Here is a 19,569-nt window from a genome sequence, read left to right on the forward strand (position 1 = left end):
TCTTAAAATGTAATGTGACAGAAATGAGAACTCCTGCCGTATTTTTAAGAGCCACTCGATAAAGCAAACGTGAGCAGGTTTACAATTAACGGCAGCGGTCGCGTCCACTCCGGTCTTTTAAAGTATTTCCTGGGCTTCCGCAGAGTGTTTCCACTCAAATATTGATCATAAGAATGAGTCAAATAGCAGCTCCACCAAACCAACGTCATCATAACAAGTCCAACCTGTTACAGGTTAGCTAGAGGTTAGCTATATGTGGATATGGGATTTTTACAGGATGCCGTTTCGCTAGGCAACCGTGTTGCAAACCACTAGAGGACTGTGCCCCATTTGCACTTCTGTAGATGGATCATGGTTGCAAGCTTCAATGATAAACTGTGTGGAAAATGCATGCATAATAGAGAACTCCATGTAAACATGAACCAGACAACCGCTCGCACAAACGCACGCACGCACGCATGCACGCACGCACATGGCGGCTTTCGCCTTTATTTAATATATTTTATGGAGGGACAGACAGGCAGACAGGAAATGGGGGAGAGAGATGGGGTAGTGACATGCAGTAAAGGCCGTCGGGATCAGGAGTCGAACCCACGGCACACTGCCAGACTTGGACTACCGGCCAAGCTGGTGCCTGGACCGCTGAGCTATGGCCCAGGCCACCAGTGTTGATTTTGACAGATTTTTTAATCTAAGGTAGTTTTAGTCATATTTTAGTCATCTGTTTTAGTGTAATGGCTACATGATTTTACACTTTGTTGTATGCTGAAAATAGCCGATCTACAAGCTCATAGCTTGTAGATCTGCTATTTTCAGAGCTCAACACCCGAGTGCAACCAAGCATAAAATTACTTGTCTTTTAGTTCTACTGGATCTCTTCTCCACTATAGTCCCTCCTTAACATTTTAGTCTAGTTTTAATTTGTTGACAAAGTCGTCAGTGAAAAAGCTAGTCAACGGAACATTCATCTTTCATCACAGTTTCAGTCACCGATAATCAACGACACTGCATTACATACCACGCCGTTGACGGACAGAAGCTGGTCGCCTCTCTTCAGGCCTCCGTGCCTCTCGGCCACGCCCCCGGGGATGATGCGCGAGATGTAGATGGGCGAGTTCTGCTCCTTGCCGCCCATCACGTTGAAGCCCAGCCCCTCGTCCGTCTTCGGCAGCTCCACCACCCGCGGGTGGGAGTGGCCCTCGCTGGCCGCAAAGGCTGCGACCGTGGCCTGAAACCACAACCAAAGGGACGGAAGAATGTTGTTGTTGTGATTCTCAGCATCATTTTATTTACCAACGCTTACAACGCTTGCCTGTTGTCTCTCCTATGGTGGAAATGGAACCAAATGGAATTGTTTACAGATTTGCTTGCTGTTCTTCAGTCAGTATAGCAATATCAAAGTGATGGGTTTTACTCAAATCTGGCAATTCAAGTTTTTATCTAGTTTTTTATTTTATTTTTATCAACCACTGAAACCTGACCATGTTGGAACAGTATAGTGAGTGAGATACTGTAACTTTCACGCTTGTTCTGAATCTTTACAGCCGTTTGCCAAGCAAAAGATGTCTCGTCGCCTAGGGGGCTATACTTTCAATTTGAGTTTCTCGTGCTTCTGGAACAAAGTATGCAGGGGCTTGTTATAGTCTAGCCTGGCAAGAACTGATGGCAGACAAGCAGAGGAACAAGTGTAAATGAGGCTTCAGTGTCACGCCTGTAACACTATAAGAACTTGATGTGAATCAGGGAATGAGATACAGCACAGGAGACAATTCTCACCTGGGGGACTGCTGCTGGAGAATTTGGATCCAGCAAGCAGGCCCCGGGTGAGAAGCGAGCTCCTACAGAATTCATTTACCGTTATTTCTCCCACATTTCCATTCCCATCCCGTCTTGTATGCCTTCACAGTTAAATTCTCTTTGCTCTCCACTCGGCTTTCTAGTCTAGTCTAGTATATTGTACAAGCAATTCAGGCTCTGTGCTGCTCCCCCTCCTCCTCCCCCCTCTCGCTTTCCTTCTGCCTGCTTCCTCTGTTCCCTCTCCCACTGTGAAGCTACAAGGCAGCAGCTACTCAGCATGCACGCCGTCGCCTCCCCAGCCTCGCACAACATCGACCTTCATAACTTTATCCGGGTGCCTGTGAGAAAAAAAACGCTAGAAATTAAAGCTCGATCACAGTCGCAACCTCAAAGCCAAAGGTATGCTTTAATCATTTTCTTTTGTGGACAAGACGAGCTTCATGATTTTTCAGGAGTCTCAGAGTCCAAATTGTCTCCCGTCTCTATAGCTATGGGCCAGACATTTGAGATGGAATTGAGCTGTTCTGTCTGTCTGGCTGACAGACATATTTCACCATTGTTAATGTGGCTTCGTCTGCTTTTTCTATTCTCCAATGGTCTGCGTCGTTGTTATTATACTATTAAATGTTTGTTTTTTGTGGCTTTCGCCTTTATTTTATATATCTTTTATGGAGGGTCAGACAGTAGACTGACAGGAAATGGCGAGAGAGATGGGGGGAAGACATGCAGTAAAGGCCAGACTGGATTACCAGCCAAGGTGCCTGGACCACTGAGCCATGGCCCAGGCCTGTTATTATACTATTAAATCAATGATTGGTGTTCCACTAGGGATGTAGAGTAGCTACTCCAAGGTGTAACCCGTAGCACTTGCCGTAGGACTTGCACTAGCCTCAACGACCTTACAGGTGTATAAGGCTCAATTTATGTAATTTGTTAGCATTTTAAGTAGACAGCACCCTATAGTGTATGTACGGAAATCACTAGACTAGACTAATAATAATTTAGCCCTCCGTCGAGGCAATCATCTGTCTGGGACAATGTTAACTACTCGGCTTCAAATAGCTCGATCTACACAGCATGCTAACAGGCAACACCACCGAGGCAACTCAGATACTAGTTTTGTTAAATTTATTTGCACACACACATTCACAACATAAACACACATGAACTCAAACTAAACTAAACTTTGTAAAGTATTGAGAACCCATAAACCAAACCCGTAAGCAGCAGTATAAAGATGTAACCTAAACCTGACACAGTAAATAACATGACAGTGTATACTCATAGTTTCATTATATAGATATTCACTGTTAGACTGTTAGGTTCTTAGTTTACGTATGATTCTTGACTATTTTTATGTATTTGATGGATTACCATGTTTTTGTTCTTGCTTACTGTAAATCGCTCTGGATTAAGAGTGTCTGCTAAATGCCTAAATTGTACATTTTGCAGATACAGTATCTATTCTAGAGAGTTTCAGAAACACTGCAGTTTATAAGGAAAACACCCCACGCCATCTCACCCCAGCGCATCTAAATGAGACGCATCTAAATGTTCCCACAGGTGTTGCAGGTTGTACCGCATAACATTATCTCTGGATGCTAACTGCTGCTGCTACACTCCCACTTAATGCTTGATACGTAGGCATTTCTATGATGCAGATTAAGAAGTAGTGGCTTCTCCAAGTTTGTGCTGAGGGCAAAGAACAAAACAGCTCATGCTTAACTTTTACTCCAACGTACCAAGGTGTTGAATGTTGTTGAAAATGGCACATCTACTTATGTAAACTCTGTTGTAGATTAAATAATCTTCCAAAGATGAAGGAATGACAAAGTTCTTCAGGGTGAAGTATTGAAAATGTATTAAGAAGATTAGGCAGAGTATACAGAGAGTGAGGAACAGGCCTCCTTGCCTGTTCCACCAGCCCCTCCGGGCGCAAGCCTCCCCAACCCCATTCTCAGACAGTCCTCATAGTCTTGTCTTAACAGAGATGCAAATACTAACTGTCCATATATGGATCTGCGCTAAACATAAGGGCGACACAAGTATACCTTTGCTGACAGCGTGGAGGAGTCAAGTCAGCTGTTAGATTGACAGCTGCATGAATTAGACTGAGCACATTGGTGAGCAAAGAGACTTCATGGAAGGAAGATAAATACACAATAATGCATGTATTTGGCACTGTAGTTAGCATTCTAGCGGGGGGGGGGGGGGGGGCTAAGACTTTTGGGGTCATACACTGACATGGAGTCACTCAAAAAGGGATGTTGTTAGAGTAGTCTATATCCACTGTGTTGTGGCTGGGGGGAGGCCTCTGGTGGAGTAGCTATGAACATCCCCTACTCTGGAAAAGTGGTTGGAAAAGTACTTCGAAAACCGCTCCTTTGAGTACCTCAAAACTATAGACCCATGGACCATATTCACACGGCAGCCATGCTGGCATTTCACATTGACAAAGCAAGGTGGCAAGTTGCCACCCTGCCATTAACTTAATGGAAATATGGCCGCCGTGTGGATACGGTCTATTGAGAGCTGAGAAACACTTTCTTCCACCTTGAGCCATCCTGGAAGTGTTGAGTTCAGGGGTCCAAGTTGAGACGCAATCTCACAAGACATATTTGTTGGCACACGACACCAGCACACAACAAATGCACACACGAATGAGTTAACAAGGAGAGCCCCCTAGAGACCCCTACAGCTCAGCTTGTCACTAAGGGCGGCAGGTTTAAGTATCTGTCAGCCTACTGCAGGGTTCCCCAATTAATTTTCCTCAAGGGCCATATTTTGACTAGCGTACCAGGCTGGGGGCCGAGTCTGCACGCGCGAGGTCGAGGTCTTGCCCTGAAAATTCATTTTCAGGGCAAGACCCCATTTGAAAAGGATGCCCAGTTTGACATGCATAGGCTACTGACCCCCATTTAATGCCATTTATATCTGGGACCCTTAAAAAAAAAAAAAAAAAACATATTTTTTTGGGAAATTCTTTCTTGGGCCACAAGGGGGCGCTCTGTGGGCCGCAAATGGCCCGCGGGCCGCCTATTGGGGAACCTACTGTCTGTCCCTCCATAAAAAATATAAAATAAAGGCGAAAGCCACAAAAAAACACTCTTTCTGCAAAACATAAATGCAACTGCACGCGCACGCACTCGCGCGCAGGCAAAGTATTTTGCCATCTCTCTCCTTTTGTCTCTCCACCATCTCTCTGATGTTGTAGAGAGGAGTGGGCACAGCAGGATGTGCTGAAGGGGACTGAGCTGCACTCCTTTTCAACCTACCCTTCTCTGCCCTCTGTGTTCCTTGAAGAAGTGCAGCTTCGTTCTGATTTAATAATGTACAGTACAATACGCACAGGAGCCTTGCTGAGCCATGAGGCCCATAGGACTTAGACAATAAGTCGTGTCGGCGCACTGTTACTCAAATAGGCCTATGCTTTCACAGTATTTTGAAGCTGCAATCACGCCAGCTGGTCCGAGCTTGTCAAAGATTGTCATGATTACGTGCTTGTTTTTGTTTTACAAACAGGTGTAGCCCAGTGGTTAGTTCATGCCCTTAATTAGCCCTATTCTAAAATTCTAATTCAAGTCATTCTAAAGTTAGTTGAAAACGTATGCCTTTATAGTTGTCTGTTATGAATAGATCTCCTTGTGGTTTATACTATAAATACAGGGTTAAACAGTAAAAAGGTAAGAAACTCAAACGCCCCGTTATCCCATTCAATACAGTACCGGGGTGCTACACATATAATACACTGTATTATTATGTTCATTTTCACATAAGTAAATTCCTGATTGAACTGTGCTAGTGGTAAACGTAAAACTCATTTGTAATGTGTTTCGAAGGAAAAATCTGTTTTTTCTTGTCAGACATTTTGTCTGGAAAATAAATGTCTTATTGTTACTATGAAGCTAATATTTATTACAGTGTTGTGTACAGTGCGGTGCAATTATAAGGCCCATGTTAATTCATATCATTCATATGACCGTTGTATTCCCAGGCACTTAAGAAGGAACCATGTACAGTACAGTACAGCATGAAAATACAATACATACAATACAATAAAATACAATACCAATTAAAATTCATGTCCAGCTGTTACCTTCTCTCAGTCCATGTAGCTTAGGTGAGCTAATTTGCTTTATGTTTTTACGTCTCAATAGCCTTTTAATCCTAATCCTCTGAGAGGTGTGATAAAAACCGTAAAATGCACTTAAAGGGGTGTTTCAATTGAAAACACTTCTGGGATCATTTTAATGTCAACTCAAGCTTCTGTTTTTTATGTCAACCCAGACAGTTTATAAGTTGCTCAATGTAATATTTAGATTCACCTTTTTTTGGCTCTCCGCCACAGGCCACCAGGCTGAAGTTGTTAAGTTAATTTTTTTGAGTGGTGCAACCACTCCCTTACGGAGCTATGTGTGTGGCTGGGTGGCTGGCTGGGTGTGTCTGAGCACGAAAACAGCATGGTTGTTTTTCACCACCTGTGCGCAACTAAACACACACACAAACACACACGCACATATTAACTGTATATATGGTGATTTTGGGTGTGCCAGTACAGTACAGTGACAGTATTTAAGAGTTATCATGTATCTCTATAGTCATATGATTAAGACGAATCTGTCCGATTTTTCTTATTCCATGCTGATTGGCTGAACAAAATGCATCAATTCATGAACGCAGCGTCCAATTGAAAATAGGCACACACATTCCCACTAGGCCGAGGAAGGCCTGTTATAGCACCACCAGGAGGCTGATTTAGCAAAACACAATTTTTTATATTAATCCGTGTCAGTATCAGCCGGGAACTGGAATCTGTCCTGTTACAATGTGCTAGACCCCCGGGAGATGGAGTCTGTCCCTGTTACAATGCGCTAGACCCCTGGGAGATGGAGTCTGTCCCTGTTACAATGCGCTAGACCCCTGGGAGATGGAGTCTGTCCCTGTTACAATGCGCTAGACCCCTGGGAGATGGAGTCTGTCCCCGTTACAATGTTCTAGACCCCCGGGAGATGGAGTCTATCCCCATTACAATGTGCTAGACCCCCGGGAGATGGAGTCTGTCCCCGTTACAATGCGCTAGACCCCTGGGAGATGGAGTCTATCCCCATTACAATGTGCTAGACCCCCGGGAGATGGAGTCTGTCCCCGTTACAATGCGCTAGACCCCTGGGAGATGCAGTCTGTCCCCGTTACAATGCGCTAGACCCCTGGGAGATGGAGTCTGTCCCCGTTACAATGCGCTAGACCCCTAGGTGGAGCACCACACCTACCATCAGCTCCCAGTACTTACGACTTGCCGCAACCAAGTTGTGCTACTCATATGCTGATTTGGCAGTGCCTGGGATCAAACCTGTGACCTTGTGGTTCAAAGGCAAGAGCTCTACAGACTGAGCTACCCGGACACATCCTACAGATTTTGTCCAAACATCACACACGAACAGAATGCTTCAAATCAGGAACAAAGTCCTTGGCCAGATTGGCCAAGGACCTCCACCCAGAATGTGCCTGACTAGAACACTAACAAGCCACTTCACATGAATACACCAATAATTCTTAACAGTACCTGGTACACAAAACTACACACAGTCCATGCCTGACTACACTGTCCTTCATATAATCTTTTAATAAACACACTAGCCTACTACTCGCAAGTTTCAAAATATTGTGTCTTTGCAATAAATTCATACAATGCTGGTCCACCATAACCTAGAAGATAGAGGTCATCGAGGATTACATTTTTATTGATATTACAATGTCCCTTTAGTGAAATACCCCTTTAAAAACCTCAATATGCACAATATTTCCCATATAGTGATGACTATTTTTATCCAGTAGAGCAGATGTTATGAACTAATGCATAGTCTTTATTAATTGTGCAACCAATTAAAACGTCTCTTACCTTAGCTGTGGCTCGTGCCTGGTACTCTGGACAGCCATTCACTGTTATGGTTTCATGCATGTACTGGTAGACCTAAAAGAGACAAAAAACACATCGATTCAACGTTACAGTTTCAAGCATGTACTGGTATACCAAAGAGAGAGGGGGGTGGGGGGGGGGATTGGGTAATCGTCGGGTAATCGTCCACCAGGGGGCTAAAACCTCCCCCCCCCCCCCAAGCCATCCCTGGATGTCACCAAAACGTCAGTAAGGGTACATCTGCCTTTGTGTGCCAAGTTCACATTAGCCTGAGGATGGCGGTAGAGGCACCATCATGGGGTCACTCAAGACAGTGTTGATTTTTGATTTTGTCAAGTGGGTTATGGACAATACAGAGTAATGAGAGCAGCTGTGTAGTTTACCTTTCTGGGGTTAAGGTGTAGTGGAGACGGGGTGTCCCTTTATTCCAGTTTTGTTTTTCTTTTTGCTGTTTTTTGTTTTCTTTTTTTAGTTTGTTTTGTTTAAAAAAAAAGAAAAAAGTCATGATTCTGTAATTCTGTGTTTTTTTTTTTTTTTTTTTTTTGCGGCTTACGCCTTTTTATTGATTTTTGAAGGGACAGACAGTAGGCTGACAGGAAACGGGAGAGAGATGGGGGGATGACATGCAGTAAAGGCCGTGTCGGGTCCGGGAGTCGAACCCGCGGCACACTGCGACTGGATCACCAGTCCGGTGCCCAGACCGTTATGCTACGGCCTGGGCCTAATTCTGTGTTTTGAATGACGATGTTTGCAATATCATTAAATAAATCTTAAAAATAAAAAAAGACTTGATTTTCGACAGCACATTTTGATTTAGTTTCTGCCACATGGAGACAGCGTTTTGGGGGACCCTATCATAAGATTTAGTCGACTAAATCTACAGTTGATTTTGTCTACTAAAATGTGTTTTGACGGGCCTTGATGGCGTCCTAATGCCTGATTTTACACCTGATTGCAATCTGAAAATAGCAGATCTACAAGCTCACAACGCGTGACGTGAGCTTGTAGATCTGCTATTTTCAGCATGCAACCGAGCATAAAATGACTTGTCCTCTCTCCAACTTGTCCCGTTCAGCAAACATTTTCGTCCAGTTTTGTATCTGTTGACGAACATTTCAGGTACATAAAAATTTACCGTCAAAATCAACACTATAGTGCCTGCCAGCTGGCCCTGGAAATGGAAAACACGGCCGAAGAGCAGCCCTCACGCCTGGCTGCACCTTCATCACGCTGTCATTATTCAGCTGTTAGCCGTTACGAATAGAGTCAGACTGCGCTCCAAAAGGCAGACCAGAAGGAAAAAAAAGCATTTGACCTTCCAGTTATAAAACGTGTTCCAGTCTCCCAGAGATACCGGTATCCTTCAGTTGGACCTTGTAGAATGAATCAGACGGACCCGTGGAGGGAGAAAGAGGAGGATGGGGAAGAGGTGGGGAGATAACATGGGTATACACCGACTCATGGCTCTTTAAGAGTATTTTTTTCATTATGCAAATCTTAGCTGCAGGGGTGTCATTTGGATGCATTTAATCTTAAATTCAGTTATTTTGTATGCATGGTGTGTGTCCCCCTACCTACAAGCTTGCAGGTCGGCTATTTTCACCCTTCTTTCCTCCATGTTCCCTGGGTTCTTTGTACCATGAAGTTGAACTACATATGGGCTTAAGTGGTTAAGAGATATCAGCTGTGTGTGTGTGTGCAAGGTCTCAAATGAGGCCTTGGCAGTTAACTGGGGTAATTGTATTATTGTAAAAACAATGAAGGTCAGGCCATTTTGTGTGGATAGTTTTGGTAACACTAACGTCTACTAGTTGGAGCGTATATTGCATTTAAGAGCATACATGCTGCTCTCATCAGATTAGCGACTTTGAACTTTGAAAATAACGTTTCGTTTTAGATTACCGGGCGAGTTCTGAAGAAACAGGTATCTTGTTTGGGAGAGGTCATGAAAGGGATCTCCAATAATCACGTCTGATTTCCGTCGGTCTTCAGCTGTCCTCAAAGCAGAGGAATCCTACAATATTTCTGATATCTTTAAATCATCACAAGGATATAAAATGCAGTAGAGTGGGGGTAAATTAAACACTCTTTGATATATGGAAATGTTTTAATTTTATTTCTATCCACATACAAAAACACATATCCCTAAGCACGTTTTCCAAAGAAACGCTCCAAGCACTTTTACAAATGCCATGAAAGGTATTGTTCCGTCTCCTTCTGCCTTGAGTTTGGGTTCTTCTACTTTTATCAATTCAATGGAGCTTTAATAATGAATTGCATTTTTATAGCGCTTTTCCAAGTGCTCAAAGCGCTTTACAATGGTTCATTCATTCATACATTGGGAGGTGAAGCGGCAAACAGTCGACGCCAGCGTCCTCACTTTCCCACACCAATGGTGGAAAGCTCACACCGAGCAACTCATTGGAGGCAATGTAGGGTTCAGTGTCTAGCCCAAGGACACTTCGACGTGGACAGGAGGAGCCGGGATTCGAACCGCCGATCCAGGGATCATTGGAAGACCTGCTCTACCTCTTGAGCCACAGCCGCCCTCATTGGCATGATAATTTATTGGCATGAGAAAACATACGTTTACATTGCCAAAGCAAGTGTCAAAATATTTAAAAAATGGTTAAGTATATACAGTTACAAGTCTCGACTTTTCCCCCTCAGGTAAACTGTGTAACATTGTGACTATAGTGCAACAGAAAAGAAAAAGAAAAAGATATTGAGTCTCCATTGTTTGGCTAACCACTTTCACACTGGTGTCCCTATTTTGGACATGTAGGCGAACAAAGCATATTGTACACGCAATGTACAATATGTTTAAAAAATAGCAGATCTACAAGCTCTCTTTTCTGTAGGTATACTCTGATATCAACCATAATAATCCACATGAGCTTTGTGTTCTCTTCTGAAACTTAAGGATCCCTGCTTTTACAGGATAACTCATCCATAACAAGGTCAGATCTGCTCTTTTGTGTCCTTTCATGTCACGACTCTGCTCTGGAGATGTGCACTTTTGGTCTAAAAGGCCTAATGTCTGAGAGGCATCTATTCAGTACCCCCAACTGCCTTTTGCTCAAGCCTGAATCTTCTCCTTACAAAACCTAGACCTTGAATCTCTCACCATCTCTCTCTCTCTCTCTCTCTCTCTCTCTCTCTCTCTCTTTTGCAAGTGCTCTCGGCTTCTGTGTTTCTCGCCTTAAATGCCTTAAGGCCTTACATGAACCCAGATCCTGATGGGAAGCCATCATGCTATAGGAGGGCATAATAGGATTCTGGGCTGGAAAAAGCCTGATGGTGGAGAGAGACGCATTGAGGACTGCTAACGTGACAACGCTATCTATGTACTGTATAACCATGGTTCTCTGCCTTTTCTAATTCTACTGAGAGAGAGAGAGAGAGAGAGAGAGAGAGGAGGGGGGGTGGTGATACTTTGGGAATTAAAGGGATACCTTTATGGAATGTCTGCGTTATTCTGATATGACAGTACACCAGAACGTTATTCTGATATGACAGTACGGAGACGTGAGGACAGAGAAAGAGGGATCATGTGAACGGAACAAGGACGTTGTGGTTATTGTTATGAAGCTATGCGTCAAGCGGTTGAGTTGAGTCACCACCACATCGTTTCCCTGTGTAGGCTATATCTGTTTGACGTGTTGTTTTGTCAAGGGTTGTCGTTTGAACCAACCAAGCACAGTGTTTGCTGATGGCTTTGCTTTAATCACAGAGTGCTTCACGAGAGAAGAGAGATTACCGTGGCAGCATCACTCAGATCCTCTTAACACAACGTAACCAGGATCTTTATTTTTCAGTTTATGTACTGTACACACATTACTGTTGACTGTATTACACCAACTGTATATGATGAGTTTTAATAAATGGCATAACAGCGGACACAGGACCTTCAAGAGGAAATCTCAGAAATTGATTGGGGTTTAATATGTTCCAAGGCACAAACACAAACTATCAATACTAGATTAAGACTAATTCAGTATAATTGGATAATGAGAATTTACATGACTCCAGAGAAAGTAAATAAATTTGATCCAAACATTCCTGATTTATGTTATAAATGTGGGGAACATAAAGGTACACTGTACCACTGCTTATGGGAATGTGAGGAGATTAAAACATTCTGGAGGTCTGTGGTCCATTATGTCTCTCAGATTACATCAGGTCCAGTTCCTCTTTGTCCTAAATTATGTATACTCAGTATTTATCCATTAAATTGCACACTAAATAGTAATGAAAAAATAATGACCGACCTTTGCCTGTTACAGGCCAGACGCTCAATTGCGCTATGTTGGAAGAATGTCAATGCCCCTACGATCGGCTTTTGGCTGAGGAACTTAACAACCAGTCTGGCACATGAAAAACTAACATATGTAATTAGGAAGAAACCTGCGGTATTCTATAAGATATGGGAGAAGTTTTTGGACTTCATTAAGCGAGGTGATATTGAAGAGGCTTTGGATGTATAGTGGTTAATTGGAGTAATCAGCTGTAGGGTGGGGGTAGGGAACTGTGTATTTGTTTGTTTAACTGTATGTAATGTTTTATTTTCGTTTTATTTTTAGTTTTGTCATTATTATTTTTGTTCTGTATTTATTGTCAAATCATTTTGTTATACGTTTTTGTTTGTATTTGTGCTGCCATGGGGATGTGGGGGGGAAAATATATGTAAATTGTTCTGAAAATACTTCTTTGTACGAAAATGTAAGAAAATCAATAAACATATGTTTAAAAAAAAAAAAAAAAAAATGGCATAACAGCTGCTGTACACTCGAGTGTGCTTGTTAATTATTTCTTGCTCTCAGAGCTAGTTATTCGTTATTTGGTTCTGATAACACATTTACTGTATATTTATATAGTATCACATTTACAATCAGCCCTTTTTGAGGGGACTGCGACCACGACGTCATATCCCATAGACCGGGGGGGCAGCCTCTCACAGTCAAGTAGTCATCGGCTTTATGGTCATGATTCACCAGGAGCCTGGATGGCTTGGTTCCGGGCTTAAAATATTTTATATGCATATGTTTGGACATCTCTATGGGAAACATGAATGGGTTTCCCAATCTGTGGCTACACAAAATGGCCGCCACCGCTACAACCAATGGAGGGTGTAGGTGTGACATCATCGTACCTGGAAGTTATGCGGGAACTGAGTGGCAAAAAAACTACTTTCTGGCCTTGACAGCCCATTCATCCAAACAGAAAAGTCCTATCTGATTGCATTAAACAATGTTAAACTCACCAACATTGCAGATGTACGAAAAGCTTGAATTATCCTCTTTCTGCTAAGTTTTTGTTTCATAAAGATCCACCATAGAAACGTTATGAGCTACTTTCTGTCAGAGTTTGAAAGTGCTTGTTTTCAATAACACAACATTTTGCTGCCTCTTGCATTATGTGACATTTATAAGCAGGACGGTTGAGTGCTTTCCAACGAGCGCTTCCAAACTCCAACAACACTCACATGCTGCTCAATGTTTTGCCACTCAGTCTAGTTGAGGGGGGCGTGTCCTGATGGGAAAATCATGCCTGTGCATACTCTCTATACCAGAGGGGGGCTGGGTCAGGTGACCCACCAGCTCCCGGTCCCCTACTTCTCAGTTCTGCCCAGGACAACATAAGGAAGGCCAGACAAGACCAACACCCAGGCGCTGAGCAACTTGCCGTCCCATCCAGGGACCTCTTCGACTTCTCCCCGAAGGCTGGGGAAGGTGTGCCCCCCCAGCCTTGTCCCAGTACCCAAGGAATGCCGTCCCTCTGCCCCACATGACTACAGGCCAGTCGTCTTAACATCACGGGTCACGAAGGCCTTTGAGCAGGCCGATACTGCAGATTAACCTGAACATGGCCTACACCTTGACACCTGAAGGATAACACCATTTATACCTTCAATACCATCCAAACCCACTAGAACAACTAGTGTTGATTTCGTCGTTCGTCGACTACCTTTTTTCATCAAGGAAAACTAAATAAAAACTAAGCTACGATGAAAAAAACGAAGATGAAATATATTGACAATTTCGTCAACAAATAATGAAACTAGACAAAAACGTTAGGGCGGGAATTGTGGAGAAGAGATGGTAGAACTAAGTCATTTTATGCTTGGTCGCATGCTGAAAATAACCATTTCAATATGAATACGTTCTATACCAACCGACCTCTCTGCAATTCAGTGATGCTTTCCAATGTGGTGAGGATGTTTTCTTCATAATAATAATAATAATAATTTTAATTCTTTATAATCTGCAGATTAACATCAGAGGGAAAAGTGGTGCAAGGCAAACTTCAATAGATCATCCTGGTGTTTTAAACATTATGTTATAATTTAGCTATTGAAAAATAGCAGATCTACAAGCTCATAGCGCGCCACCGAGTGGCGCGCTACGAGCTTGTAGGTCTGAAAGCTTGTAGGTCGTGAAAATATTTATTTCAGAAAACTGGAGGCTTTAGAAGATTCTTTTTACATTTTGAGATCAGGCCTAAATGGGTTAATGACATGTATGTGAAAATATGACACCATGTTGCATCATGAAAGAAAGAAAAGATTCTCTCTCTCTCTCTCTCTCTCAGACGGAGTACAGTTCATATCGCTGCGGTGTGTGGCTGCATGCAGTGACTCGGTACAGTCTGGCGCTGATGGCAAGAGGCCAGTACCGAGTAGAGTACACGACTGATCCTTGTGCCAGTCGCTGCCATGCATGCACTGCAGCGTAATCACGCCGAAGACCCTCCGGAAGAGATCTCAAACAGTGTGGGTGGGCTTTTCACAGTCAAATGAACCGCAAAACCACTACAACCCAACTACAAACGCCACGGGGAAACAGATGTCACAGATGATCGAGAAGCGTATCATTGGGTTGGCTGTTGTTGTTGTTGTTGTTGCCGAGGACGGCTTGCGGTCGATCACAGGCCTATGTGAGCCGATGCTCTGTAGTGATTCAGTGACCTCTGCCTGGGGTAATGGTATAATGCTCACTCGGGCAGCTGAAGGGCCGCCGGTTGTGACTGAGGGAGCGCTTCTTGTTGTTGCAGAGACTACCGTTATCACGACGACAATCACCACGGCGGCATGCTATGCTGCAACACAAAAACAGCCGGGCCCTCCCGACGATGAACTCATAGACGGTAATTGGGAAACACAGCCTTCCAGAGAAATTTAAATCGAAGAACATATAGGGAATGTAGCAATTACATTATCTGGGTATTGTAATACATACAGTAACCTGTGTGCGTGTTCTCTGCATGCATGCATGCATACGTACGTGTGTGTGTGTGTGTGTGTGTGTGTGTGTGTGTGTGTGTGTGTGTACTGAAGTGTAGACAGTAATGACAAAAAAAACACCCGTGTGAAGTGAGTGGTGCAACTCCGTGCGGCGAGCCACCCTGCGTCCGAAACGGTTGAGAAATGACAGAGTTACCGTGTGGGGGTCCCTCTACTGTACCCTCTACTGTACTGTACTGTACTATACTGGCACACTCGAAATCAACAAATATACAGTTAATATGAGCGTGTGTGTTAGGTTGCACACAGGTGGTGAAAAACAACCATGTTGTTTTCGTGCTCAGACGCACCCACCCATCCACCCACCCACCCAGCCACACACATGGCTCCGTAAGGGAGTGGTTGCCGTTGCACCACTCAAAAATCACTCGCTTCCCATTCTTTGCAGCATACCGGTATTATCCATTCCCCCAGTTGCAAATAGCCGGCCAGAGAATTGCAAAGGCCAATCAAACAATCAAATCAACAATCAAATAAACGTGCTTCAGCTTCCTCCTTCAACAGTAGGCTGTAATTACTGTACAAGAACCCACCCTCTCCATCACCCCAGCTGTCCCCTCGTCCACCACTGAGCCTCGCTCTTATCCATTTGTAACATAATTATACTCCAATCTGATTTTGACCCTTCTTAATACTCTGTAGCACATTGGCCATTCCCATGAAGTGTTCTGTGAAGTTATTAGAGGCACTATAATGTGTTAAGTCACACGGCAAAACCGCTGTGCTTACAGTAGTATCACCTGCGTGGCATTTGATTAATACAATGACCTGTAGCCTTCCCCCTTCACTTACTGTACAGCCTATGTATGTGTGGCCATCTCATTTCACGCGCTGGTGAGCAGGTGCAAGAATAAAGGTGGCCGCGCGGCCAACCTAATCTCATGTAACAGTAGGAAAAAATTAAATGATAACAATCCGATGCCGATCAGACCACCTCCGCAAACTCTGCGTGCCAAAAGATTTTACCGAACATGAATCAAGTTGGTTATGGTTGCTGGGGCCGGGGCCGGGGCTGTCAATATGACGAATGGGTGACGGCCGGGGGAAAGTGCCAGCTCAGCAGTGTTGCGCTAAATGAGGGAGAAGATGTAGTCTGTTTCCCCCCCCCCCCGCCGTCGTGTTTATCCCCGACATGAGGACGATCACTGTGTGTCACCCTGAAGGGGTTGTCAGCGTATATCAGCCTCGCCAAACGGGAGAGGAAGGATAACCAGACGAAAAAGGATGGAGAGTTAAGGGCTTTGCGGCTAATTCGCTGTCATAGTCGACGAAATCAACACCATGGTTGTTTTTCTGCAGTAAGGCTACAAAGAAAGAAAAAAAAAAGAAAGAAAGAAAGAAGAAAAAAAAGAACCCTCAGTGTATTTGTGGTTATAGAGTGTCCACCCTGAGACTGGGAGGTCGGGTTTTTGATCCACGGCTGGATCATACCAAAGTCTCTGAAAAATGGGACCAGTGCCTCCCTGCTTTGCATTCAGCATCAAGGGTTGGATTGACCCTGCTACATACTATAGGGTCATGCCCAGGGGGTGTCCTTGTACATCCATGTCCAGGGGATGTACTTGTACAGTACATCAAGCTGCCTCCCACTACAGAAACAGGAGATAAGCTCCTGCCCTCCTATGGGCCTCATGGCTCGGCAATTGGCTTACTACTACTTATTACTTAAGGCTGCAGAAACACTGATGACTGTGATTACTCGTCGTGATTGTGTGTTTTGAACACCAGCGGAAATTACATGTTCAACCGAAGTCCAAGTCACACGTTACATTAAAAGCATTATGCCATCTAACAAGGCTTTCAGTGTTTTGTTTTTGTTTAGTAAATGCGTGCCCTTACTTGGGGCAATACTAGTAAGTACTATTCTGTTTAATAACAAATGGGCTATGAGGACACTGGACATTAAGGTCCAGTATAGTGGTGTTACAGAAATAAGGTTGATCTCACTCTCACAGGACAATGACAATTGTCTCACAGGAGAATCAGTCTCCTATAGCCTATAGAAACTGCATCTCCTCAATATCCCACCACTCCTCATACACTGGACTCACAGTTTCCTGAGTAACAGACCACAAGCAGTTAAAGTAGGTACATCGTTCTCATCAACTGTTATCACCAACACAGGGGCCCCCCAAGGCTGTGTCCTCAGTCCTTTCCTCTATACACTATACACAAATGACTGTAGTAGCCCCTCACCCAGCAACATCACATATTTCAAATACTCTGATGATACTGCTATTCTCGGACTGCTCAATGACAATAACTCTATCACGGTCTATCAGAACACCATTTCTCATTTTACACAGTGGTGCACTGACAACTATTTAGTGTTGAATGTGGACAAAACAAAATAACTGGTCATTGTAACAACCCACACTGGACTCAACCCACTTTTCATTAATGGTAAGACAATAGAACAGGTTGCCAGTTTCACATATCTTGGACTCACCCTGGACAATAGACTTAGGTTTGATCAACATATTACATCTATCCAGTCACGTTTTCAGCAAAGACTTCATGTAATCCGCAAGTTAAGATCATTATCTGTTGCTCCTCATCTTCTTTTATTATTGTACAAAAGCATTATCCAACCTATTCTGTTGTACTGTTCCGCATGTTTTTACAACATACTACCCATGCCTAACAGAAACAAACTTTTCAGTATTACCCGTATTGCTTCCAAGATTATCGGACTTCCCACACCAACACTTTCTGATATGAACAATAATGCCATCACACGGCTAGCACTCTCAATATCACGTGACACTGATCATCCCCTGTATCGCTTCTTCAACCTCATGCCATCAGGACAAAGATACAGAACCTTACCCTGGAAAAAGGTTCGTTTCAGTAGGAGTTTTGTCCCATCAGCCATCGCGGCATTAAACAAACTGCCCCGCCGATAGGAGGGTTTCTGTACACAGTGGGGAACTCATGTTTTTGTATTTTTGTCTTAGTGTAATGTTTTTCTGTACTATGTGCTGCTTTTGTTGTTGGTGTTGAACAGACCTGTGAAGATGAATATCCTTCGGGACAATAAAGATTATTATTATTATTATATTTGTACTATAGGCTGTAAGACCACTGGTAACAAAACACTGGGTCGGGACACATTTGTGGATCGTGGAGTGGACACATTGTTATGTTTCCTAAATTTGTTTTTTTAATTATTATCATTTCAAAACATTTTCTAAAAAACATTCCCAAATAAAGCTAAACTTTTCAGGAATTAAACCAAAAGTCAATGATTTTTCAGCAACTTCAAGAAATAAAATTAAAAGTTAAAAGAATAATTAAGAAATTCCATAAATTAGAAGAAAATAAGTAGTGGGAAATAGCCGATCTACGAGATCACAACGCAGCACGAAGCGACACATTGTGTATCTGCAATCTTTTGTTTTTTCTTGTGTTTTGGGTCAAAAGGGTAAAACATTTGGGAACCACTGGACTACATCTGCAGTGCACACAACGCAGACATAGCACTCACAATTTCTGTCTGACATTTTGCACAGCCTCTTTCAGTTCTGGGGTAGCAGACATGTCTGTGTGACCTTTCTTCCTCCATACAGAGCGTTTTTGTTTGTTTTGGTGTATTGGCTCTGGTCTATATTTCCCCTCGACGTACAATACAATAAAACCTTGAATTTGTACCCTATAGAGCCCCTTTCCAGTGGACCAAAAAAATCCCTAACCCATCACCCACTAAACATGTGGCTTTAGTGGGAAAGGTTACAATCAGCATTCATTCCCGGGACCATTAACTTAGCAGAAGTCAAGGATATTATGACTACAGTATATAGCTCCCATCGGCAGTGATGGAAATATGACATGTTGTGAGGTTGTAGATTGGCTATTTTCAGAGGAGATATTGAGTGTAGAGATGGAAGAAAAGGAGGGGTGCCTAGAATAGACCCCTGGAGGACTCCTGTCAATTAAGTATACAGGCCTTGAGTCGTTAAAAGACCTGCATTTTACAGTAACGATATTGGTATAGCTCAACTTGAAGCAGTATTTGGCCCAGTCGACTTTGTCATATCCACTTAGACACATCTGCAATATCCTTACTTTTAAAACACCCCAAATCTCTACACGCTGCTGCTTTGCTACTACAAAGCTCAAATTTATTATTATTTTTTGCTTTCGCCTTTATTTAATATTTTTTATGAAGGGACAGACAGTAGGCTGACAGGAAATGGGGAGAGAGATGGGGGGGTGACATGCAGTAAAGGCCGTCGGGATCGGGAGTCGAACCCGCGGCACACTGCCAGACTGGATTACCAGCCAAGGTGCCTGGACCGCTGAGCCACGGCCCAGGCCACAAAGCTGATTTGATTGGAATAATCTTCCTATGTCTCTTAGATCCATTTCATCCTTCCGTCGCTTTGGGACATCATGTCATTACAAGTACCAGTAATGACATGATGTATTTGCACTGTGCCATTATTTCCTCGTTATTTAAGAGCTGATGATGTGGTTGTTCATGCAGGGGTAAATGGTGCATTTATATAGCTAAAGGCGCTTTACAGAGATTGCACACATTTGAATTATTTTA

General features: G+C 43.3%; 1 protein-coding gene across 1 annotated transcript in view; it reads right to left on the reverse strand.

Moving 5' to 3' along the window:
* The window catches only part of lin7a (lin-7 homolog A (C. elegans)), a 53,902-nt gene that overhangs the window by 10,435 nt on the left and 23,898 nt on the right, over nucleotides 1–19,569 (reverse strand). Inside the window, exons 3-4 of the mRNA XM_083758284.1 lie at nucleotides 7,697–7,768; nucleotides 1,019–1,228 (exon numbers count right to left, since the gene is read on the reverse strand). Of these exons, the coding sequence (XP_083614410.1) occupies nucleotides 1,019–1,228; nucleotides 7,697–7,768 (282 nt within the window). The remainder of the gene's footprint in view (nucleotides 1–1,018; nucleotides 1,229–7,696; nucleotides 7,769–19,569) is intronic.

The sequence above is a fragment of the Protomyctophum parallelum genome (genome assembly GCF_964188405.1).
Source record: "Protomyctophum parallelum genome assembly, chromosome: 22".
Taxonomy (NCBI): Eukaryota; Metazoa; Chordata; class Actinopteri; order Myctophiformes; family Myctophidae; genus Protomyctophum; species Protomyctophum parallelum.